The sequence below is a fragment of the Bufo gargarizans genome, chromosome 3 (assembly GCF_014858855.1).
Source record: "Bufo gargarizans isolate SCDJY-AF-19 chromosome 3, ASM1485885v1, whole genome shotgun sequence".
NCBI classification, from domain to species: Eukaryota; Metazoa; Chordata; class Amphibia; order Anura; family Bufonidae; genus Bufo; species Bufo gargarizans.
In genome coordinates this window covers 69309547-69336244 of record NC_058082.1, presented here as the reverse complement: position 1 = coordinate 69336244, position 26698 = coordinate 69309547, and the positions used below count along the sequence as shown (strand labels likewise).

Below are 26698 nucleotides of genomic sequence, written 5' to 3'. Positions count from 1 at the left end.
TCATGACTTTAGATGGAAAAAATGATGAATATTCTAAAAAACTAATATATAGCACTATATTGAATTTCTGTAAAGAATAAATTAAGGCAACTGGACTTACTGTAGATTTCTTGAAAACATTTCATTCGTTTTCAAGAAATCTACAGTAAGTCCAGTTGCCTTGATTTATTCTTTACAGATATACCATGACCTGGATAAATTAGAACCTTCACAGACACTATATCGAATATATTTATTTTTTAGAATATTTGTAATATTCTAAAATAAGAATATATAGCAATATAGCGAATATTCGAAAAAAAAAAAAAACTAACAAATTTAGAACAATTTAGCTAATATAGTGCTATAAACTTCTTTGTCTAATAGTTGTAGTTTTTTTCCAATCTGAACTTCAGATGAGAAAAAAATTACAACTATAAAAAAAAGATTATAGCACTATATTAGCTAAATTGCTCTATATTCGGTTTTTTTCAAATATTCACTATATTGCTATATATTCTTGTTTTAGAATATTATGAATATTATAAAAAACTAATATATTCATTTTTAAGAATATTCATAATATTCTAAAACAAGAATATATAGCAATATAGCCAATAATCAAAAAAAGGAATATATAGCACTATATCGAATCTATTAGTTTTTTTTAGGATATTCCTCTTTTTTTTCCATCTGAAGTCATGATTTGTCCCTGCTTAAGTTACTTAAGCAGGGAGGAATCATGATTTCAGATGGAAAAAAAAGACGAATATTCTAAAAAATTAATATATAGCACTAAATTCTATAGTGCTATATATTAGTTTTTGACCCACGCCTGTATTGATCGCGTAATATTTGCATATTATACATTCATTGCCTATTTTTCGAGTAAAAAAATGTAGAATATGACGGATATTCGAATTCGTGAATATTCAACGAATATTCTACAAAATATTTGTGAAATATCGTGAATTCGGATATGACCCCTGCCGCTCATCACTACCACTTAATCAGGGAGGGAGGGACTGGGCATGGAAAGGAGCAGAGCTTTGATGCAACAACAGCATTAGAGGCACCCTCATTGCTCCAGATGTTTTATTTGCATATTCGAAAAACACTCATATCTGAGGAACAGAGCCTCAGATCAGGAAACAGAAAAATATATTTTACTCTGGTGACCCAAAGCTATCTATCTGTGTCCTTGATTTGATAGGGAGGTTGGTAGTGACAAACTCTCTTGTTTGTGAAATCTGTCACCACCTTTTTACATTGTAAACTTTTTTTTTGCACTGAAAAAGATCATTATTCCAATATGCAAATTAACTGACAAAGAGCCAACGGGCAACACATTAACTGAGAAATAGCCAACGGGCAGCACATTAACTGACAAAGAGCCAACGGGCAGCACCCTTGAGCATCAGAACCCAGCCTCTCCTTTTAGATTCAAGTCCTGCTCCAGCGATCTTCATCTTCTCTACATCTCCACTTCTGACGTCAGAAACCCAGCTTATATCAACCATTTATTTGACCCAGAGCAGTCTGTCCCCTTCTATGGCATTAGAGTCATCAATCCTTCCAGTGCATGTGCACCACACTTGATGATGCCAATGCCCACAGATGGGAGCAGACGGTGCAGGCACAAAGGAAGTTGATTCAGCTAATTTGCATATCAGAATAAAGATTTTTATTTTTTTGGGGGGGAGGGATTGTATATCAACAAAATGGTATGTCTGGGATACAGTAAATATGATTCTTTTTTTTATTTTTTATTAACTGTTTTAATTAACTGTCCGTGTAATATAGTGCTATAATCTTCTTTGTCTAATAGTTGTAATTTTTTTCCAATCTGAACTTCAGATGAGAAAAAAATTACAACTATAAAAAAAAGATTATAGCACTATATTAGCTAAATTGCTCTATATTCGTTTTTTTTTTTCAAATATTCACTATATTGCTATATATTCTTGTTTTAGAATATTATGAATATTATAAAAAACTAATATATTCATTTTTAAGAATATTCATAATATTCTAAAACAAGAATATATAGCAATATAGCCAATAATCAAAAAAAGGAATATATAGCACTATATCGAATCTATTAGTTTTTTTAGAATATTCCTCTTTTTTTTCCATCTGAAGTCATGATTTGTCCCTGCTTAAGTTACTTAAGCAGGGAGGAATCATGATTTCAGATGGAAAAAAAAGACGAATATTCTAAAAAATTAATATATAGCACTAAATTCTATAGTGCTATATATTAGTTTTTGACCCACGCCTGTATTGATCGCGTAATATTTGCATATTATACATTCATTGCCTATTTTTCGAGTAAAAAAATGTAGAATATGACGGATATTCGAATTCGTGAATATTCAACGAATATTCTACAAAATATTTGTGAAATATCGTGAATTCGGATATGACCCCTGCCGCTCATCACTACCACTTAATCAGGGAGGGAGGGACTGGGCATGGAAAGGAGCAGAGCTTTGATGCAACAACAGCATTAGAGGCACCCTCATTGCTCCAGATGTTTTATTTGCATATTCGAAAAACACTCATATCTGAGGAACAGAGCCTCAGATCAGGAAACAGAAAAATATATTTTACTCTGGTGACCCAAAGCTATCTATCTGTGTCCTTGATTTGATAGGGAGGTTGGTAGTGACAAACTCTCTTGTTTGTGAAATCTGTCACCACCTTTTTACATTGTAAACTTTTTTTTTGCACTGAAAAAGATCATTATTCCAATATGCAAATTAACTGACAAAGAGCCAACGGGCAACACATTAACTGAGAAATAGCCAACGGGCAGCACATTAACTGACAAAGAGCCAACGGGCAGCACCCTTGAGCATCAGAACCCAGCCTCTCCTTTTAGATTCAAGTCCTGCTCCAGCGATCTTCATCTTCTCTACATCTCCACTTCTGACGTCAGAAACCCAGCTTATATCAACCATTTATTTGACCCAGAGCAGTCTGTCCCCTTCTATGGCATTAGAGTCATCAATCCTTCCAGTGCATGTGCACCACACTTGATGATGCCAATGCCCACAGATGGGAGCAGACGGTGCAGGCACAAAGGAAGTTGATTCAGCTAATTTGCATATCAGAATAAAGATTTTTATTTTTTTGGGGGGGAGGGATTGTATATCAACAAAATGGTATGTCTGGGATACAGTAAATATGATTCTTTTTTTTTTTTTAATTAACTGTTTTAATTAACTGTCCGTGTAAATTAACTTATTACCCCATTATCTTATAGTATTTCTTGAAAAAAATAAAATAAAAGGCACCAATATTTTAAAGAATACTAAAGATTAACCCTGTGCATTCAAGTGATGCAAAATGTAAAAAGATATACAGTACAGACCAAAAGTTTGGACACACCTCATTCAAAGAGTTTTCTTTATTTTCATGACTATGAAAATTGTAGATTCACACTGAGGGCATCAAAACTATGAATTAACACATGTGGAATTATATACATAACAAAAAAGTGTGAAACAACTGAAAATATGTCATATTCTAGGTTCTTCAAAGTAGCCACCTTTTGCTTTGATTACTGCTTTGCACACTCTTGGCATTCTATTGATGAGCTTCAAGAGGTAGTCACCTGAAATGGTCTTCCAACAGTCTTGAAGGAGTTCCCAGAGATGCTTAGCACTTGTTGGCCCTTTTGCCTTCACTCTGCGGTCCAGCTCACCCCAAACCATCTTGATTGGGTTGAGGTCCGGTGACTGTGGAGGCCAGGTCATCTGGCACAGCACCCCATCACTCTCCTTCATGGTGAAATAGCCCTTACACAGCCTGGAGGTGTGTTTGGGGTCATTGTCCTGTTGAAAAATAAATGATGGTCCAACTAAACGCAAACCGGATGGAATAGCTTGTTGCTGCAAGATGCTGTGGTAGCCATGCTGGTTCAGTATGCCTTAAATTTTGAATAAATCCCCAACAGTGTCACTAGCAAAGCACCCCCACACCATCACACCTCCTCCACCATGCTTCACGGTGGGAACCAGGCATGTAGAGTCCATCCGTTGACCTTTTCTGCATCGCACAAAGACACGGTGGTTGGAACCAAAGATCTCAAATTTGGACTCATCAGACCAAAGCACAGATTTCCACTGGTCTAATGTCCATTCCTTGTGTTCTTTAGCCCAAACAAGTCTCTTCTGCTTGTTGCCTGTCCTTAGCAGTGGTTTCCTAGCAGATATTCTACCATGAAGGCCTAATTCACACAGTCTCCTCTTAGCTGTTGTTCTAGAGATGTGTCTGCTGCTAGAACTCTGTGTGGCATTGACCTGGTCTCTAATCTGAGCTGCTGTTAACCTGCGATTTCTGAGGCTGGTGACTCAGATGAACTTATCCTCCGCAGCAGAGGTGACTCTTGGTCTTCCTTTCCTGGGGCGGTCTGCATGTGAGCCAGTTTCTTTGTAGCGCTTGATGGTTTTTGTGACTGCCCTTGGGGACGCTTTCAAAGTTTTCCCAATTTTTCGGACTGACTGACCTTAATTTCTTAAAGTAATGATGGCCACTCGTTTTTCTTTACTTAGCTGCCTTTTTCTTGCCATAATACAAATTCTAACAGTCTATTCAGTAGGACTAACAGCTGTGTATCCACCTGACTTCTCCACAACGCAACTGATGGTCCCAACCCCATTTATAAGGAAAGAAATCCCACTTATTAAACCTGACAGGGCACACCTGTGAAGTGAAAACCATTTCAGGTGACTACCTCTTGAAGCTCATCAAGAGAATGCCAAGAGTGTGCAAAGCAGTAATCAAAGCAAAAGGTGGCTACTTTGAAGAACCTCGAATATGACATATTTTCAGTTGTTTAAAACTTTATTGTAATGTATATAATTCCACATGTGTTAATTCATAGTTTTGATGCCTTCAGTGTGAATCTACAATTTCCATAGAAAATAAAGAAAACTCTTTGAATGAGAAGGTGTGTCCAAACTTTTGGTTTGTACTGTACATCCTCTGCTTAATCTGCAAAGTGTGCATATGCCCAGTGCTAGAGTCCTAGATTCATAACCCGGTAAGTTTGATTTTCATTTACTATTCTTGGATAGATTTGCTATCGAAATTCACCTGGTTTAGTGGACCCAACTACGTGACTGTTCTCCTTTAAATCTTGACAGTGATGCCATCAGAACAAAAAAAAGGGAAACACTGAACTGGAAGTAATGAATCAGCAGAGAAATCACAGTTCCTGTAAGTTTGAGCTCCAGTAACCTGATAAAGAAGTCAGCCATTAACCCCCTTCCCTACCACCCAGCATAAATTTTACATCTGCAGTTGAGCATTTAAACGTGGCCATCGGGTGTTTTAAATAGCATGCACCCAAGACTAATGTATGCGATTGACTATAACGTTGATCGCAGACATTCAACCCTTCAGATGGGAGGTTAAAGAGATGGAGCATGTGTGTTGTGCCTGACTGAGTATTGCCACCCCAGCGAGGATCAAGGGAGTCAGATGTAGTGTGTGGCAACCTCTGTACCCAGCAGTGGTATGAGTCTGCCACACGTTAATTTCTATGGAGCCCCTGCCTTACTTAGTGCAAGTCTTATAAACTCCAATGCTAATGCATTGGAGTCTATGATGAAAGCAATCTAATGATAGCTTGTTATAGTTCCCTAGGGGAACTATAAAAAGTGTAAAAAAAATGAAAAAAATTATTTAAATAAAATTTTAATTACCCCCCCTTTCCCCAAAACTAAAATAAAAATACATAAATAAATAAATTTATATCACGGGCATCGTTACATGCGAAAACATCGATTGTACTAAAATTTGAAAATATTTATCCTATACGGCAAAACAGAAAAAAAAGTCATATTGGGCGATTCAGTTTTTTATTTTGAAATAACTAAAAAGGAAAAGGGCTTAAAGCAAACGTTTGGGAACCATGGTTATTACGAAGTAGCACCTCCTTTGGCAAGTATTACAACTTGAAAAAGCTTTTTGTAGTCAGTCAACAGTCTTTCAATTCTTATTTGAGGGAATTTTTTATCCATTCTTCCTGGCAAAAGTCTTCCAGTTCTGTTAGATTCCTGGGCTGTCTTGCATGACCTGCTCATTTGATTTTCAATGATGTTCCGATGAGGTGACTGTGAGGGCCATGGTAAAACCTTCAGCTTGTGCCCTTTGAGGTAGTCTATTATAGATTTTGAGTTGGGTTTAGGATTATCAACTTGTTAAAGCCATCCTCTTTTCAACTTCAGCTTTTTTATAGTTGTTGTTATGTTTGCTCCCAGAATTTACTGGAATTTCATTGAATCCATTCTTCCCTCTACCCAGGAAATCTTCCCCGTGCCATTGGCTGTAAAACAACTCCAAAGCATGATTGATCCATCCCCATGCTTAATGGTTGGAGAGGTGTTCTTTTCATAAAATTCGGTGCTCTTTTTTGCTCCAAACATACCTTTTGCCGTTGCTATAAAGTTCTATTTTAATCGGTACATAGGACTTGTGTCCAAAATGCATCAGGCTTGTTTAGATGTTCTTTCTCAAACTTCTTATGCTGAACATTGTGGTCAGGACATAGGAGAGGTTTTCTTCTGATGACTTGTCCATGAAGGACAGATTTGTGCTGGTGTTTCTGAACAGTAGAACAATGTACCACAACTCCAGATTCTACTAAATCTTCCTAAGGCCTCATGCACACGACTGTTTGCAGTCCGCAAAAAACAGAAGCCGGATGCGGACCAAAACAACGATCGTGTGCATGAGGCATAAGGGTCTTTTTTCAGTCAAGAAGGGGGTTCTGATTTGCCTTCCTAGCTGGTCTTCCAGGCTTTATCTTGACCTTCACTGTTTTTGGTAACTGCCATTTCTTAATTACATTTAAAACTGAGGAAATTGCAACCTGAGACTACCTCAAAAGACGTAAGCTACAGGTTTTGCCATGGTCCCCTGATCTGAACATCATTGAAAATCTATGGCCAGACCTCAAAAGAATAGTGATGGACAAACATCAGCCAGGAGGAATCGCGAACGCGTTTGCAGCGTGCCCCATTCACTTTAATGGCAGGCGAACCTGAAAAACATTCAGGTCATATTTGTAGCCAGAAAACACTTACTACAAGTACACAAATAGTCCCACAACATGGACAGTGATATACCAGAGGAGGATCATTTGCAAAAATTCCCACAAAAAATATGTATTTTAATCAGGGGCCATTTTTATGCGTCTTAAAGGTAAACTCTCAAAAATGTGCCCTGCTGGAGCCTAGGAATTTTTTATTTCCTATCGGTTTCATGTATAAAAATGTGCAGCACTCCACATTTTTGTATCCTGCAGAGTCTATTAAAAAATAAACTTTTTTTCTACCATGGAACTGTATGGTAAATGGACGCCACTGCATGGTGAATGGTCGCCACTGTATGGCATCAGTCTGAGGCTTCTGTTAACACATTTATTTTTGGTATGCATTAAATGGATGGCAAAAATTGAATGTGAAACCAGCCCTAGTGTCAGAATAAGCACCAGTACACAGCGGAACAGCGTGGTGGAGAGGGGAGGCTGCCATGTACTGACAGAGCGCTACCAGGTCCTGGTGGTCAGGGATGAGGACTGTGTTTCCCAAGGATCTTTTTCTACTGGAAATTACAGGGCACAGTATAATACCCTAGAATCTATATAATATAAAGATATTAGCCCTACCCCCGAATAATAATACAATTAGGTGGTCATTTATTATATAGAAATACGCCTATGTTAGGCGTTTTTCTGACACAGATTGTGGAACAAAAGTCCTTAGCATTGCAATCTGCATATTTTTCCCGCTCTTGCCAGGTCTAAAAAAGGATGGTGTGGGCAGGGAAAGGGATACAGTTATGGCCATCCAGTTATTGTATACCACCTCCATACATTGACCGGATAACACCTCTGTACAGTGAACGGATAACACTGCCATACCATGACCTTATAAAAGGGTATAAGAGGGCACAGTACAAGGAATAACTAGGGGCACTGCACAGGGTGTGGTAAGAGGGCACAATGCAGGGTATAAGGGGGCACAATACATTGTGGGGGGCACAGTCACATGACCCTGTGACATTAAAAGGTCCTTATAGTGAATGCTTTTTCATAATGGTCATCACGCTGACAAGTGTAGGTGGAGGCTTCTAGATATAGGTCAGATTATAACAGATTCTCCTAATGCAAACAAAACATCCGAGTCCCAGCAAGTATAGTCTCATCACAAGCGATCCTTCTGTGGAGGTTAGAACATGGATGTTCACTATGTGCACATCCACCAGAGATAAATTCTTTTAAAAGAGTTTTCTTATACTCACAAAATTAGTGAATAAAAGCGAATTTAACAAGCATCCACATGCAAGGATGCGGTTCATACGCCACCATAATAAAAGACAGAGGAGTGAGACAAGGGTGTGATTATGGGGCTAGAGATAAAAAATGTAACTGTTGGCCAGTACAGGCCACAAAAATTAGGCAATAGGCATTCACCTGACAGCAAAGAACTTTGGATTCTGTGACTGGAGGTACATTCCGCGGTCACAGGATAAATATATAACTGTCGGCCAGTACAAGCCCCAAAAATTAGGCATTCACCTGGACATAAAAGGCCTTTTATGCCGCTGTATATACATAAGGCAAGGACCATTCATTTTTGTAAGTGATGGTGGATATGTGTGGGCTGGCATGAGGAAATTCAATTACACGTGGTCATCACAGGTGTTGAATTCCTCTGAGATCCATGCCTCATTCATTTTTAAAAATGTGAGGTAGTCCACAATGTCGTGAGCTAGGCGAGGGTGTTTATCGATCATGATCCCCCCTGCTTCGCTGAACTTCCTTTCGGACAGGACACTTGACGAGGAGCAAGCCAAGAGTTCCATTGCAAATTGTGCCATTTTGGGCCACAGGTAAAGCCTGCACACCCTACTAGTAGTCAAGGGGTTCTTCGCTTCTCAGAGCGTCCACAATGGCCGTTAACCCAATGTAGTCAGACACCTGTCGGTCTAAGCTTTCCCTGAGGCTGGATCCGGAGGGCAGCTGTCGATGGGTTGGCTGCAAAAATGATCTCATATCCGAAGTGACCAACACATCTTCAAACCGCCCTCTTTTCGCAGGCGCGATAGGATTGGTACTCGCACCTGTTTTGCTGTGGGTGTAAATTCCTCTGCCAGTGCCCGCAACAGCAGAATGCAAAATCTCTCGCAGCAAGGCCTGGAAATGCTGCATTCTGACAGCCCTCTGTGATGCAGTAACATGTATGCCATTTTGTGTTGGTACTGGGGGTCCAAGTACGTTGCCACCTAGTACAGGTCCTTGACCTTTATGCCTTTTATACGGGGTTCTCTCTTCAAACAATGGACCATAAAGGCCCCCATTTGTCACTAAATTGGAAGCGGTGGAGCACCCTGGCTCCTGCTCATCATCCAGGAGAATATCGTCCTCGGTCTCCTCTCCTCACCCAATAATAACACCAGGGATCCCCGTAAAGTTTAAAGCCTGCTCTTCTTGCTGCTCCTCCTCCTCCTCGTCCTCCCCCCCTTCCACCATCTTCCTCTAACTCCTCTTCAGACTCCTGCTGACTTCTTATTAAATGGCTGCAGAAGTCTGCACGCGTCGTGCATGAGCAGCCACTGTCGCGGTGAAAAGAAACCAAGCTCCCCAGAACCTATCCTGCCGCAAACTTTGTATAGGTAGTCATTAACAGAACATTTCTGCTGGAGCAGCCTATCAAGCATATACAAGATGGAGTTCCATTGCGTCGGGAAGTCACAAATCAGACGTCTGACGGGCAAGTGGTGTCGCCGCTGAACGTCAGCAAGGCGAGCCATGGCCTTGTAAGATCTTCTAAAATGGCCAGATATTTTCCTGGCATGCATCAAGACACCCGGGACCCCGGGGTATTTGGCAAAGAATCGCTGCACGACTAAGTTCAGGAAGTGTGTCATTTTTCTCCGTTTCAGCACGCTCAGCAGATTGGCACCGTTGTCGTACATGACTTTACCAACTGTCAATTTGAGCGGAGTTAGCCACTGAACGGCCTGTGACCGCAGAGCTGAAATCAGTGCAGTACCGGTGTGGCTCTTGGCTTCCAGGCACAACAGCCGCAGGACAGCATGGCAACATCTCACCTGGCACATCGAATAGGTTCTGGGGAGCTTGGGGGGTGCAGCGGAAGAGGAGGTAGCAGTGGAAAAGGAGGAGTCAGCCAGGGAGGAGACAGAGGATGGAGTAGGAGGAGGAGAAGAAGAGGCTGGCCGCATGCAATCCGTGGTGGTAACACCAAATCCACACGGGTGCCACGAGTTACATTCTTGATGGCCGTCAGAAGGTTCACCCAGTGGGCAGTAAAAGTTATGTACCTTTCCTGCCATGACCATATAGTTCAGGGATGCCCTTTTGGGAAAAATATTTCCCTCCGGGGACCTTCCATTGTGCTGTGCCAATGGCCACAAATTTTCTAAAGGCCTCCAAGTCAACCAATTTATGTGGCGGGCTAGTGGTTCCGACAAGCCAGCGGTCAGTGGCTGGGCAAGATGATTATCTGGCGTCGTCATTTTTTACGCTCGAACATTTGGGCCATGGAAACCTGCCTTGTGCCAGATGAATGCGATGACAGCACGGTGGATAGTGGAGTGGAGTACAAATGGGAGGAGAGAGGAGAGGAGTCAGGACGTGGCGCGTTGAGAGTGTGGTTTTGTGGATTCTGAAGGCGTTGCTCCCACTGGACAGTGAAGGTAGGCCAGAAGCCTTCTTAAGGCGGTTGTCCCTAGGTGAGTGTTGGGCTTGCCGCGACTTATGAATTGACTGCACAGGCTGCAGATGGCAACACTATTGTCAGAAGCAAAGATGTTAAAAAAAGCCCACACTGCGGAGCCATGTGCCGGTGTCCTGGGAGCGCAAGATGTGACTGTGCATTGTGGATGGCTCGCTCCAGATACATTTGCAGTCTGCTTTTTGCCTCCTGTTCACTGCGAGTTCTGCCTGCCTCTCCTCCTTCTCCTCCCTATCTGCTGCTCCGTCTCTCCCTCGGAACTCCCCTCCTCTTCCTCTCTTGTGGGCACCTATGTGACGTCCATCGACACGTCATCATCGTCACCTTCACCATCATTGACATTAGAGATCTCTGAGTAGGCAGCAGGTACTGTCGTTAGACCGCTGGGTAGCGGCCATTGCTACCTCCTCTTCCTCATCCGATGCCAAGAATGGCTGCGCATCGGTAAGGTCTGGCAATGGATGGGAAAATAATTCCTTTGACTCGAGTGGAGAGGCTATGGTGGTGGTGGTGTCTTTGGGGGTGCACACAGCAGAGAGTGAGGAGGGTGCAGAAGCAGAAGGCTTCAACCAACTCTGGTGCGTCCTTTGACATAACAGCACACACCTTCTCTAACTTCCCACTTAGACTCCGGCCTTGTGCACCTGCCCGACCCCTACAACCCCTGCGTAACGGCCTGAATCTTCCTCTGCATGTCATTTTTAAAACCCTGTGCCAGAGTCCCTAGAGAAGAGCAGTATTTGTCGAAGCTGATACATGGCAGGCCTTAATCAGTTGTTAGTTGAAGCAGTTATATCAAAACCCGCAATCTGTATTTTGTGGACGCAGGTATATGAAAAACCTCAGTCACTATTTTGTGGAAGCTGATAGATTGCAGGACCTAAATTAGTATTTTCTGGAAGCATACAAATGCAATATAATATTAGTTTCTATGTTAGAAAGTATATTATAAGTATATCACACCCCTCTGTGTATCATACCTATCGATAGCACAACGCTACTAGTCCTTTAAAAGACTTTTGGGGCCCTATTAGCTTTCGTTTGGCGTCCCTAAGTTCCTAACAGCCTGTCCCTGCTCCAAAATGCAACCTCTCCCTACACTGGCAAAACACATAATGTAAAATGGCTGCCATATCGAGTTCTGTATAGGGTTGGGTGTGTGTCCATGTGGTGAAACGTTTCAATTGGCTGTCCTGTCCCACCTGATGGATGTGTCATGGGTCAAATTTCGGCACAATGCAAAAGAATATGGCGCGCGTGGACATCGCCATATGTTCGCATGTTCGGCGGATCACGAACACGCAAAGTTCGCCGCGAACCGACCACTTGGCGAACCGCAAGGCCATCACTACAAAAGAACATTGCATGCAAGATGGCCCAGGAATCTCACAAAACTGGAAGACTTTTGCAAAGAAGAATGGATGAAAATCCCTCAGCTGAAAGACTCTTAGATGGCTAAAACAAAAAACATTTGCAAGCTGTGATACTTGCTAAAGGGGATGCTACTACATAATAACCATGTTGGGTGCCCAAAGTTTTGTTTTTTGTTATTTTGAAAATGTCAAAGATAAAAAGAAAAAAAAAGTCTTAAAACACAAAGGGAATGTGTCATCTTTAACTTTTGCGTGCCATGGTGTCAGCTGTTGACATATAATTTGGCAATATGAAAACAAATATAGCGTTTTCATAAATGTACATAGTATGCACACTAATGTGATTTACTTTTGATATGTATATAAATAGCATTTATATCAAGTGTCATGCTAGAACCTGATGAGTGGTACTATGAATGGTGCTATATGGCTGCTTCTCTCTATTTGCAGAACCACTCTGTCTCAGATAACATTAGCAGATAGTGACAAACACTGTGACATTATACAGTTGTGGCCAAAAGTTTTGAGAATTACATAAATATTGGAAAAGTTGCTGCTTAAGTTTTTATAATAGCAATTTGCATATACTCCAGAATGTTATGAAGAGTGATCAGATGAATTGCATAGTCCTTCTTTGCCATGAAAATTAACTTAATCCCCCCAAAAAATTTCCCCCGCATTTTATTGCTGTCATTAAAAGACCTGCTGAGATCATTTCAGTAATCGTCTTGTTAACTCAGGTGAGGATGTTGACGAGCACAAGGCTGGAGATCATTATGTCAGGCTGATTGGGTTAAAATGGCAGACTTGACCTGTTAAAAGGAGGGTGATGCTTGAAATCATTGTTCTTCCATTGTTAACCATGGTGACCTGCAAAGAAACATGTGCAGCCATCATTGCGTTGCATAAAAATGGCTTCACAGGCAAGGATATTGTGGCTACTAAGATTGCACCTCAATCAACAATTTATAGGATCATCAAGAACTTCAAGGAAAGAGGTTCAATTCTTAAGAAGGCTTCAGGGCGTCCAAGAAAGTCCAGCAAGGGCCAGGATCGTCTCCTAAAGAGGATTCAGCTGCGGGATCGGAGTGCCACCAGTGCAGAGCTTGCTCAGGAATGGCAGCAGGCAGGTGTGAGCGCATCTGCATGCACAGTGAGGCGAAGACTTTTGGAAGATGGCCTGCTGTCAAGAAGGGCAGAAAAGAAGCCACTTCTCTCCCAAAAAAACATCAGGGACAGATTGATCTTCTGCAGAAAATATGGTGAATGGACTGCTGAGGACTGGGGCAAAGTCATATTCTCCGATAAAGCCTCTTTCCGATTCTTTGGGGCCATAGGAAAAAGGCTTGTTCGCAGAGGAAAAGGTGAGCTCTACCATCAGTCCTGTGTCATGCCAACAGTAAAGCATCCTGAGACCATTCATGTGTGGGGTTGCTTCTCATCCAAGGGAGTGGGCTCACTCACAATTTTGCCCAAAAACACAGCCATGAATAAAGAATGGTACCAAAACACCCTCCAACAGCAACTTCTTCCAACAATCCAACAATAGTTTGGTGAAGAACAATGCATTTTCCAGCACGATGGAGCACCGTGTCATAAGGCAAAAGTGATAACTAAGTGGCTCGGGGACCAAAACGTTGACATTTTGGGTCCATGGCCTGGAAATTCCCCAGATATTAATCCCATTGAGAACTTGTGTTCAATCCTCAAGAGGCGGGTGGACAAACAAAAACCCACTAATTCTGACAAACTCCAAGAAGTGATTATGAAAGAATGGGTTGCTACCAGTCAGGAATTGGCTCAGAAGTTGATTGAGAGCATGCCCAGTCGAATTGCAAAGGTCCTGAAAAAGAAGGGCCAACACTGCAAATACTGACTCTTTGCATAAATGTCATGTAATTGTCGATAAAAGCCTTTGAAACGTATGAAGTGCGTGTAATTATATTTCACTACATCACAGAAACAACTGAAACAAAGATCTAAAAGCAGTTTAGCAGCAAACTTTGTGAAAACTAATATTTGTGTCATTCTTAAAACTTTTGGCCATGACTGTACATGTAAAAACTGGTAAATGGGGAAACATACAGCCTGTGTAGCTGGTTCAACCACACAGGGGCCCAGGTGGAACAAGGAGCTCTCAAAGCTATAGAGCTGTAGCAGAAGTGCACTGCTGAGTGTAGGGCTCAGTGATAACAGTGCACACTTTTCTTTTCAAAACAGGTTCTGCAGCAGTTCCGGTGTGTACGGTATTATAAGAATTAATTTACCCCCTGCTACAAGTGGAGGTCTGTAACCCATATACATTCCCTCAGACAGCAGCTTTGAGCACGTATAGGCTCTCAGAATACGTTTTTGACTACTAGTAATTAACGATGAGCGGCAGGGGCAATGTTCGAATTTGCAATATTTTGTGAATATTTAGTAGAATATTCATCATATATTCGTGAATTTGCGAATTCGAGATTATAGTCTTGATTGCGAAAATCGGCAATATATTATTTGCGTAATGCGTGTGAAATATCGACGTGGAGTAGGCAACTTTTCTATTGGTTGCTAGGGATGTTTCTAAGCTGTGAAAAAGCCTTCTCATTGGCCCACAAGCTAGAAGAAGGGAGGGATGATCACCTGAAATGTAGAGTGTTAAAAAAACACGAACAAAAAAAAAAACACAAATATTTGTCATTACGAATATATAGCACTATATTCAAAATATTTGCAAATTCTCAAAGTTACGATTTTCGTGAAAATAATTCGCTTTTCGAATATTTGCGCTCATCACTACTAGTAATTTGTATAAGGAATATTGTACCTCTTGCATAAATGATAGCCTACTCAATGCCAGATCATCCCTGAAAATTTAGAGTTTTTGGTGTTTGCAACTCTACTTAGTCTAGTAGTGGCTCATCTTTATACCTTGCTGGAATATTGTCACCTCTATGCACTTGACTCTTAAAGAGGCTGTCCCATCTGAGACATTTATGATATTTTGCTAGTATATGCCAACCCCCATAAATCTATTGCTAAATCTATGGTCTTTCTTTCTGTGGTTGGCAAATTGCGGATTAAGATGAAATACATTATCTTACTGCCTTTATACTACTCTTATGCAATTAAAAATGTTGACATGCTCTACTGCATTATATATAGACAGCCATAATTCAGGTGTATTGCTTTATGACATATGCATTATATATTGCATTTAGTAGTTCATTTACCCAAAACCCACGGTAATATTATCCATTCAATGACTTCAGGTTTAGGGCCAGGTTTGTTTAAGTTTCCTCCATTTTGTGAAGCACTTAGTAGGAAGCACAGGAACGTCAGATGTGATGCAGTGTGGCAGATGAATTTGATGAATGGTTTCCTAATAAAAAGTCCGAGGTTGCTTTTGGGAGCTATCAAGTAACAAGCAGAGAAGATAGGAAAAAGTAGTCCTATTATTACACATGTCACCATCTTCACTGCCCAATGTCGTCTCCTCCAGCCTGATAATTCATCATACCAGCGGGAAGCAAGGAGCTGCTGACAGTTAGGCTGAGCGACAAACTGAAAAACACAAAGGGAAATAAAAGAATTTATTTACATGCATGTCGCTAGACAGTTTATTATACTGTGAAGAGGTGGGCCATTTTAGGAAAATCCTAATATTTGCATTAAAACCAATAGACTAATATGTCTGTATTAGAGGTTTGGCACCATTCTCACTGGTTGAGAAGCCATGCCCCACTGTAATGACCAACGTATCTTCCGACCACATACCATTCCTGTACATAATATGGCTATGGAGGCTCATGTGTGGTTTTGGGCAGGAGCATAAGGTTATCCTAACAAGTCAGCGTGGGTTTTCCTAAAGAGGCTAACCCCTATGAAGACAAGCCATCACCATGAAAATAAATTGCAATCCACAGGCAGGAGGAGCTGAACAGATTGATATATAGTTTTGTGGCAAAAATTGTTACATATTCATTAAAGACTATTAACACCTTCAGGGGCATATTTTTCAATTATTGCATTTTGGTTTAACTATTTTGGTCTAAAAATCTTTTTTCTTTCAGTTGGCCTTTATTAAAAATTTTCAGCAGTTTTTGTGCTACAGGGTTACATTTCAGTCTATTTTCAGACTGCCATTTTCTGATTTACACTGACAATCATGTATAGCCATTATCCCTGAATTCTTGACAGTTCATAAAAACACATTTAAGCCATATTCTTATCAGAATTTAACTATAATGAGTGTTTATGAGCTTTCAGGAATTCAGAGATAAAGAGCAATACATAGCCATCATCTAACAGTGTAAAACAGAAAGTGACAGTCTGAAATAGACAGCTATTTAACCCTGTAGCACAAAAACTGCTGAGTATTTGTAATACACACCAGTTAAAAATATATATTTTTTTCACCTCAAGGGAGTAAAATGCAATCATAAAAAATTGCCACCAAAGGTGTTCAAAGATTTTAAAACCCCTGCTCTTTCCTAGCTCAGTAGCCATGTGGGTTTGACAGTCTTCCCTGTAAGAGTGTGTGTACATAGATAGGTGTAAGTCCCTGATAAGATCAACCACTTGGCTACTGAGCTCAGAAAGAGCAGGGATTTTAATGAATAATTATATTGTTTTTCATAACGCTATATGTAAGTCTGCTCATCTCCTCCTGCTCTATAACATACTGCCTACAGACTGCACTGCATTTCATTGTGACAACTTCTCTTTAAAGAGGACCTTTCACCACTCTTGACATGTCCGTTTTAATAATGTCATGCATTCCCCACATACTAACAATTCTTAAGCATCTATTCTTCCGTCTGTATGTTGTCCCATTCCTCAATTATTTCTACTAGAAGTTATGAATAATTGCTAGCAGTCTGCAGTAAGGGTACAGAGGTGCAGTGACCAGTTGGGGGGTGTACCTGTACAGTCTGAGAATTGCCGCACTGATTGGATAGAGTGAATCTGTGCAGGTACACACCCCCAACTTGTTACCTCCCCTCTGTACCTTTTCTGAAAGCTAATAGCAATTAATTCATAACTTCTAGTAGAAATAACAGAGGAATGGCACAACATAGAGCCATAAGAATAGATGCTCCAGAATTGTTATTACATGGCAAAATCTATTAAAACAGACATGTCAGGAGCGGCGAAAGGTCTTTGAATACGGTTATGTAAAGGGAGGTCTGGGACTTTACAGTAATATTGATGATCTGACCTCAGGATAATTAATCAATACCTGATTGGTGGGAGTCTAATTCCGAGGATTAGCTGTTGGGTCCAACACTCGGCACCCCCGTTATTCAGCTGCTTTGGGCACTATGCAGCAGAGGAAGCTGGAACCATATGGTTCCATCCACTGTGTTGTGGCTGTGCCGGGGTACTGCAGTTCAGCTCTAATTCAGGCAAATGGAAGCTGAGCTGCAATACATTGGTGCTGGAAACTACACATTGGACAAAGCCTTCTTTTCACTGTATAGCTTCTGGAATCAGCAGCTGCCCAGAATAGCTGATCGCTGGGGATACTGGATGTCTGACCTTCACTGGTCTGATGTTGATCAACTATCCTAAGGATAGGCCTTCAATATCTACATCCTGGAAAACCCCCTTTAGAGTCCGTTCACACGTCCGCATGAATAGTCTGCATCCGTTCTGCAATTTTTGCGGAATGGTGCAGACCTATTCATTTTCAATGGGGCTGCGGACTGGAAGTGCGGATGCGGACAGCACACAGTGTACTGTCCGCATCCGCACTTCCAGTCCGTGGCCCCGCAAAAAAATAGAACATGTTCTATTCTTGTCCACAGCCACGGACAAGAATAGGCATTTCTATATAAGTGCCAGCGATGTGCGGTGTCCGTGTTTTGCAGTCCTCAATTTGCGGACCGGAAAACACTACGGAAGTCTGAATGGACCCTTATTATTATGCTGTACCTCCTCTGCTTCCCCAAGTGGGAAAAATTCAATTAGTGTAAAGAAAAAAATTCTGCAACTTACTAATATAATTTGTATTCTAATTTCTCACCGTTTTCAAGATATTATCATCTAAGCATTGCCAAAGTAATAAATAGTTAGGCGTCATTCTAATAACTTCACCGAAAATCAGCAGTTTGTTATCATTGTACTGAACCTTTTCTTGTCCTCATCATACTGCAGGCGCCTTCTGTCAGTTAATGTATTGAAGAACACGTCTCATAAAACTTATCTAATTTCAGTTAATCATGTGTTCTCTTATTAGAACTACATTATTCATCTCAGTAATTTTTATATAAATTGAGTCATAGACACAGGATCATAGCAATTTGATATGACAGTCAAATCTGGCTTGATGCCAAGATAATTTTTTTGATAGCTCTATTAAAAGTCTCAGTGTGCCATGCTATTGTTCTGAATTTACTCATGAACTTCACATACTTGTTTTCTGCTCTGAAAAGCTGTCTTTTCTAATTAATGTACTCATAATTAGCTTAATGAAAAAGTTTATTCTGACAGGTTGGGTACACCTTCATCCTTCTCTACTAGCAGTGGAGTTCTGCAGAATGGGGTGATACAGATGTACTAGAGTTAACAAACTCTTAACTCAAATTTCTTAACTCATCGTGGTATCCTGAAACAAAAGCCATTAAAAGCAATTGAAGGTGTTGGCTTAACACAACTAGTTTAGTAAATACGTCTAGTTAAGCATGTGTGTTTTCTCTACTACATCTTGTAAAATGCTTTCTTAAAGGAGGATTATCTGATTAAGACAATCTCTTCTACTTTATTTCAGTTAATTAAGGGGTTCTTTACTCATGACCTCTATCAGATAAAGGGGTTTTCCAACACTAACAATTTCCCCCCAATATGCCGAGCCCCACACACTAATTTCTACACCCCCTGCGCCGCTCCTGGTCTCGAAAAAATGCGGTGTTGGGGGGGCAGCCAATGGCAGGCGGTGACGGGAATGAGCCTCCCTAGCATCACACGTGATGTCAGGGAGGTTCGTCCCCATCACCGCCTGCCATTGGCTGCTCCCCCCTACAGCGGATGTTTTCGAGACCAGGAGTGGTGCAGGGAGTGGGGAGCTAGGTAAGTAGAATTAGTGTGAGAGGCCTGGCATATGGGGGAGCATTTGTTAGTGTTGAATAACCCCTTTAATGGAAGGAGAGAGTATCTACAAAGAGCGTCTTTCACTTTGGATGAACTAGGACATCTACAATTAGGTCCATATATATTTGGACAGAGACAAAATGTTTCTAATTTTTGTTCTGTAAATTACCAAAATGGATTTTGAACAAAACAATGCAGATGGAGTTGAAGTTCCGACTTTTAAATTTAATTCAGTAGGTTAAACAAAATGATTGCATAAAAATGTGAGGAACTAAAGCATTTTTTAACCCCTTCTACCTCGGGCCAGTTTTCCCCCTCCTGCCCAGGCCATTTTTTGCTAATCTGACATGTGTCACTGTGTGTGGTAACTTTGTTTGAAATCTCTTTTTATTATTAGACAGAGGTCATCGTCAAATGCACAATTACAATGTTGAGTGCGTCACATCGTAAAAAATCAAGGAAAATATCTTCGAAGGCATTGCCTAACAATACAGGCTGGATGAAAAATCACTCATCTAGGACCAAGGGGCCTAGCAGGTGTATGACCTTACAGAGCAGGCATAAAGTACAGAAATGAAAAAATATAAAATAAAAGGAGAAGGATAAACAATCAACCAAAACTAACAGCCCTAATGTTGTATCATCCCAAATTGTTAGCTACAATCCGTTCAGGAATAACAATTCGATTATGGCTATTCATGTCCTCTGGATCGTTGAGCGGACGATCCATAGCCAATGTACCCCTAAGTAGGGACATGGGGGGACGGACGGAAGGGAGGTCTAGGAGATCCCAAGAAAGATATCTTCCAACACATATCTTTAGCTAGTTCCTGAGTGCAGAGGATCAAGGAGGCATGCCCTGTATTTCAGCCAGGGCTGCCAGAACAGCGGGTAGCGGTCTCTACTGTGGTATGTCCAGCCTATCAGTTCCTCCATTTGACACATCTGGTGAACCCTGTCGTGCCACATATCCATGGTCGGTGGATCAGCTGATCTCCATTTCAGAGGAATTAGGAGTTTTGCAGCCATAAGCAAGTGAGTGGTTAGATTGTTCTTCCTTGGACTAAAATTTGGAGTGAGCAGCCAGAGTAGAACTAATTGGGCTGTGAGTCTCAGGGTCGTGGCACAGATCTTGTTTATAGTGTGCTCTACTCCTTCCCAAAATTGGCAAATGGCCGAACAGAACCACCAGATTTGAGAGATGGACCCAGTAGCTGCATTACATCTCCAACAAAGGTCTGTGGGGAGCAGATTTATTTTATAAAGGTACTCGGGGGGTTTATACCATCTAAACGCCACCTTTACAGAGTTTTCTTGCATTTTTATACATTTGGAGAAACCATGTGAACACTGTTGGATCCATTTTTTGTTATTGTCATCTAGCGTGAGGTGTAATTCTCTCTCCCAATCAGCTACCCATGGTGGCAAATTGGAATCCCTTGCACAGAGAATTTGCCTATATATGTGGGTGGTACACTTGTGGGGCAGATTTTGCAGTAATATGAAGTTTTCTAACCACATCGGGTCTGGCAATGGAACAAACTTAGAGGACTTAAACTGTCTGCAGACGTTTTCAAAGTCATTCCCTTGAATGAAGTTTTTCCCAGGGTCTGGACCTCCAGAAAGGGCAGCATAGAAGTCGGCAGGGGCCTGTAGCTTTGTCAAGTCACCTAGTCTGTGTCGGGTCATTGATAGACAAATTTCAGACGGAATCTTAACTTGTGGACACAAGGGTGGGTAGAACTGATATAGGAGCCAAAGGAGAAATCTTAGCTTGACCAGAGTAGAGCTCTTTTGAATTGTGGCAGACGCGTAACAACCCCCTGGTAAGCTTGCTGTCTATTTTGGCTTCCTTTCCCAGTTTTCCAGGTAACCACAGTCTGTGGAATGAATCTTTGCCTAGAAGGGCCAATTCTAAGTCTATGTGCATACAGTGGATCTCTTGTCTGGTCCGCCTAAGCCACCTTTCTAGGTTATTGGCCTGGATATAGGTCGGGATGTCTGGGAGAGAAATGCCGCCATGTTTTTGCCTACGAGAGAGCAGATGAACGGACATTCTAGGACGGCCACTAACCCAGAGATACTTACTCATAAGGGCTTGAATTTTGTTTATGAAGTTGCAGGGTATTGAAATAGGAAGAGCTCTTAGAGTATACAGTCGTGGCGAAAAGTTTTGAGACTTACATAAATATTGGAAATTGGAAAAGTTGCTGCTTAAGTTTTTATAATAGCAATTTGCATATACTCCAGAATGTTATGAAGAGTGATCAGATGAATTGCATAGTCCTTCTTTGCCATGAAAATTAACTTAATTCCAAAAAAACTTTCCACTGCATTTCATTGCTGTCATTAAAGGACCTGCTGAGATAATTTCATCAATCGTCTTGTTAACTCAGGTGAGAATGTTGACGAGCACAAGGCTGGAGATCATTATGTCAGGCTGATTGGGATAAAATGGCAGACTTGACCTGTTAAAGGAGGGTGATGCTTGAAATCATTGTTCTTCCATTGTTAAAGAGGACCTTTCACTGATTATGACACTGTGAACTAACTATACAGACATGGAGAGCGGCGCCCAGGGGATCTCACTGCACTTACTGTTATACCTGGGCGCCGCTCCGTTCTCCTGCTATGCCCTCCAGTATCTCCGGTCACAAAGTTATGATAGGCGGAGTCTGCCCTTGTTCTTCTGTAGCGCTGGCCAATCGCATTGCAGAGCTCACAGCCTGGGAGAAAATAACCTCCCAGGCTGTGAGCTCTGCGCTGCGATTGGCCAGCGCTAGAGCAGAACAAGGGCAGACTCCGCCTACCATAACTTAGTGACTGAAATCTCCGCCTACTATAACTTAGTGGCTGGGGATACCGGAGGGCATAGCGGGAGAACGAAGCGGCGCCCAGGGATAATAGTAAGTGCAGTGAGATCCCCAGGCGCCACTCTCCATGTCTGTATTCTTAGTTCACAATGTCATAATCGGTGAAAGGTCCTCTTTAACCATGGTGACCTGCAAAGAAACGCATGCAGCCATCATTGCGTTGCATAAAAATGGCTTCACAGGCAAGGATATTGTGGCTACTAAGATTGCACCTCAATCAACAATTTATAGGAGCATCAAGAACTTCAAGGAAAGAGGTTAAATTCTTGTTAAGAAGGCTTCAGGGCGTCCAAGAAAGTCCAGCAAGGGCCAGGATCGTCTCCTAAAGAGGATTAAGCTGCGGGATCGGAGTGCCACCAGTGCAGAGCTTGCTCAGGAATGGCAGCAGGCAGGTGTGAGCACATCTGCACGCACAGTGAGGCAAAGACTTTTGGAAGATATCCTGGTGTCAAGAAGGGCAGCAAAGAAGCCGCTTCTCTCCAAAAAAAATACATCAGGGACAGATTGTTCTTCTGCAGGAAATATGGTGAATGGACTGCTGAGGACTGGGGCAAAGTCATATTCTCTGATGAAGCCTCTTTCCGATTGTTTGGGGCATCAGGAAAAAGGCTTGTCCGGAGAAGAAAAGGTGAGCGCTACCATCAGTCCTGTGTCATGCCAACAGTAAAGCATCCTGAGACCCATCATGTGTGGGGTTGCTTCTCACTCACAATTTTGCCCCAAAACACAGCCATGAATAAAAAAAATGGTACCAAAACACCCTCCAACAGCAACTTCTTCCAACAATCCAACAGTTTGGTGAAGAACAATGCATTTTCCAGCACAATGAGCACCGTGCCATAAGGCAAAAGTGATAACTAAGTGGCTCGGGGACCAAAACGTTGACATTTTGGGTCCATGGCCTGGAAATTCCCCAGATCTTAATCCCATTGAGAACTTGTGGTCAATCCTCAAGAGGTAGGTGGACAAACAAAAACCCACTAATTCTGACAAACTCCAAGAAGTGATTATGAAAGAATGGGTTGCTATCAGTCAGGAATTGGCCAAGAAGTTGATTGAGAGCATGCGCAGTCGAATTGCAGAGGTTCTGAAAAAGAAGGGCCAACACTGCAAATACTGACTCTTTACATAAATGTCATGTAATTGTCGATAAAAGCCTTTGAAACGTATGAAGTGCGTGTAATTATATTTCACTACATCACAGAAACAACTGAAACAAAGATCTAAAAGCAGTTTAGCAGCAAACTTTGTGAAAACTAATATTTGTGTCATTCTTAAAACTTTTGGCCACGACTGTACATACGTAATGGCAGGATGTAGGTGGTTAAGACATTCTTCCTGCCTAGCCAGGTGAGGAAAGGCGAGGAGCTTTTTGAGAGAATAGAGGTGACTTTGGTATGTAGCGGGGGGAAATTGAGACGAAATAAGAGCTTAGGATCTAGCGGAATCATGACTCACAGATATTTTATTGCCTGGGTAGGCCATTTGAACGGTGTGAGGGCTTTGACCCTAGCTCGCAGGGTAGGTGGCAAAGATATACCTAAGGCTTCCGACTTATCAAAGTTTATCTTAAAGTTTGATATTAGCCCAAAGGATTCGAATATCCGCATAACCTCCGGCAGGGCCTGCTCTGGGTTTGCCAGCAAGAGCAGTAAGTCGTCCGCAAAGGCGGCCATCTTGTGGGTGTGATTTCCCAGTTTCACTCCTTTACTCGTGGGGGATTGGCAGAACTTTAGTAGTAGTAGTAGAGTCTCCAGGGTGAGGATGAACAGGGTGGGGGATAACGGGCATCCTTGGCGGGTACCGTTTTTGATTTGGAAGGCGTCCGTTGACCAGCACTTTTGCAGATGGTGCTGAATACAGTGTAAAAATGGCTCTTATATAGTCCTCTGGGAAGCCAAAGGCATTCAATACCCTTCTCATATAGTGCCAACTGACCCTATCAAATGCCTTCTCAGCATCTGTGCCTAAGAGCACACGGGGGGACTTAGTTTTAACAGTGTGCGTGGCTACATGTATCATTCTACTGATTTTATGTCTGCCCTCCCTGCCTGCAACAAAGCCTCCTTGCTCTTCACCCACCAGCCCAGGAAGCAGCTTCGAAATTCTGTTGTTAAGCAATTTAGCCCACCATTTTAGGTCAGTGTTTAGCAGCGATAGAGGTCTGTAATTTCCACAGACCTCTTTATCTTTTCCATCTTTGTGGATAATTGTTATACGTGCTTCCTGGGCTTGCGGGGATAGAGAACCACCTTTGAGGAGGTGATTACATACATCAGCAAAGTGAGGTATTAGGATGTCTCTGATTTTTTTGTAATAGGAGATTGGGAACCCATCAGGCCCTGGACTCTTACCGGAAGGAATAGAAGAGAGGACTTGGTCTACTTCTTCTACCGTAAAATGGCCGGAGGAGTGGTCCGCTATATCTTCCGTGGTTAGGCTCGAAATGTTAATGGAGCCTTGGAACTCCGTGATGCAGTCGTCAAGCTGCTGGCTAGTGGAGGGTGCCGGGAGGTTATACATAGTCAAATAGAAGGAGCAAAACTCTTGTGCTATCTCTGGGGTGTTGATAAATCAGGAGCCTGAACTCGATTTAATGGCTTGGATAAAGGATTTGTTCCTTTGTCCCTTTAGAAGGTTAGAGACCAGTTTGGATCCCCTATTCCCGTGTAGATATTGTTTAAAATGCAAGTTCTTTAGGGCTCTAGCAGCCCGTACATTTAGTAGGTCTGTAACCTGTTGTCTCAGCCATTTTAGCGACTCCAAAACCTCACCTGATCTCGCTCTCTTGTGCAGAGTCTCGAGTGTGGAGATCTGCTGGAGGAGGGAGTCTAACTGTTTCTGCCTATTTCTCTTGACCTTGGTGCCCAAACTTATAAGCTCCCCTCTAACAACCACCTTGTGGGCCTCCCAGAGAGTTGTCTTGCTGGTGAGATCTCGGTCATTTTCCCTAAAATAGTTTCTAAGGCACTGTTCTACAGCTCGTCTGTGTGATTCGTCCTCTAAAAGTGTCTCATTCAACCTCCAAACCAAGGACTTCGGTGGGATTGCGTGAAACCTCACCTTCACACTCACCGGCGCATGATCAGATATGACTATGTTCCCAATACTGGCCTCCGTTACTGAAGACAGCAATTGGTTTGTTAAGAGTAAATAGTCCAGGCGTTGCTATATATTGTGCGCCCGTGAGTGGAAGGTGTAGTCCTTTTCCTCAGGGCGGAAAAGGCGCCAGACATCTGAGAACCCTAAGTCTGTGAAGGTGAGAAGAAGTCTTCTCAGTTGTCTCTTAGAGGAAGGGCGGCCTATAGAAGTTGAGTCCTTGGATGAATCTAGAGTGAGATTGAGGTCTCCCCCTATTATGAGGTGCCCCTCTCTGAAGGTTTTTAGAATCCCCAGCGTGCAGAGCAACCAGGGGATCTGCCCACTATTTGGTGCATACAGGTTTACCACAGTGAACATGAAGTTCACCACACTGCCTTCAGAAATAGATAACGTCCATCAGGATCAGCCAATTCAGACGTCAAAGTGAAGGGTATATTCTGCCCCAGACCTATGGAAACCCCTCTGGCTGCTGAGGAATAAGAGGCGTGATGCCACACAGGGAAATGTTTGCTCACTACCCTAGGTATGTGCAAGTGTCTAAAGCGAGTCTACTGCAGTAGCACTAAGTCGGCACTCTCCTTCTTGAGCAGGTGGTAAATTTGGCTTCTTTTTTTTTGCGGGGCATTCATGCCATTCACATTGAACGACACAATCTTTAAGTCAGACATGACGATAGTGTGGAGATCTGAGAGGATGAGTTGGGAAAGTAGTCAGAGGGTGACACAGGGCAACAAATATAAAACCGAGTATAAACATTGCAATAGATAGGATTCTTGTGGTAAATACTAAAATGGTAAGATTTACCAAAGGAAATTAGTGTGGAAGTGCCCGAATACCAGGTCTCACACACTAAGCCCATTACAAAGAATGCAGAAAGCAGACATAGTTAAACTATACAGAGTGAAGGCACAAATCATGGAATAGGCGCTCCACTTCACCTCCCTTGGACGACCGCCCGATGCTCCAACTTAGCCCGGATTGGCCAATTTTTATGAGTTACCTTCAGAACAGTCGGGCGACAAGAAACATGTGGGAGGGGGGAAGTAGATAGGGGGGAAGAAGGGGGGTAGGTAGGGACAGGAGTGGAGGCAGGATAACAGTAGATGAGAGAAGAGAGGGGGAAGCAGGGAAACAGGCAGGGGCTATGTAGAACCTGAGTCCTGCAAGAGGAAGATGCGGCAGCGGTCTCAATGGCGGTGATCGTCAGAGTCCCACATCAAAGTGCGCTTCCAAGGCCTCTGGAGATAAAGATTCAACGGACCATCTTCTTCGGGGATCTCTTTTTCTGCGCCAAGCGCCAACTCTCCGGCTGCGGCAGGCTTGGGAGGTCCAGTATCGGGCTGCAGGGGAGACAAGACTGAATGTCCAGAGCATCTATTCCCAAGGCCTCCCAAACAGGCGGTAAGGCCTCCGGGAGTCTCACAGTGAATTGCTTCCCCTCGATTCCGGTGCTTAAGCCGAAAGGGAACAGTCATCGGACCGGTAGTTTCTTGTCCCTCAGCATCGAGGTTAACGGACGGAGGTT

At 42.3% G+C, this 26698-nt stretch overlaps 1 protein-coding gene across 1 annotated transcript in view; it reads right to left on the bottom strand.

Moving 5' to 3' along the window:
* The window catches only part of TRPC4 (transient receptor potential cation channel subfamily C member 4), a 368249-nt gene that overhangs the window by 90430 nt on the left and 251121 nt on the right, over positions 1–26698 (bottom strand). The window contains exon 4 of the mRNA XM_044285283.1: positions 15340–15670. Coding sequence (XP_044141218.1) covers positions 15340–15670 — 331 coding nt within the window. The remainder of the gene's footprint in view (positions 1–15339; positions 15671–26698) is intronic.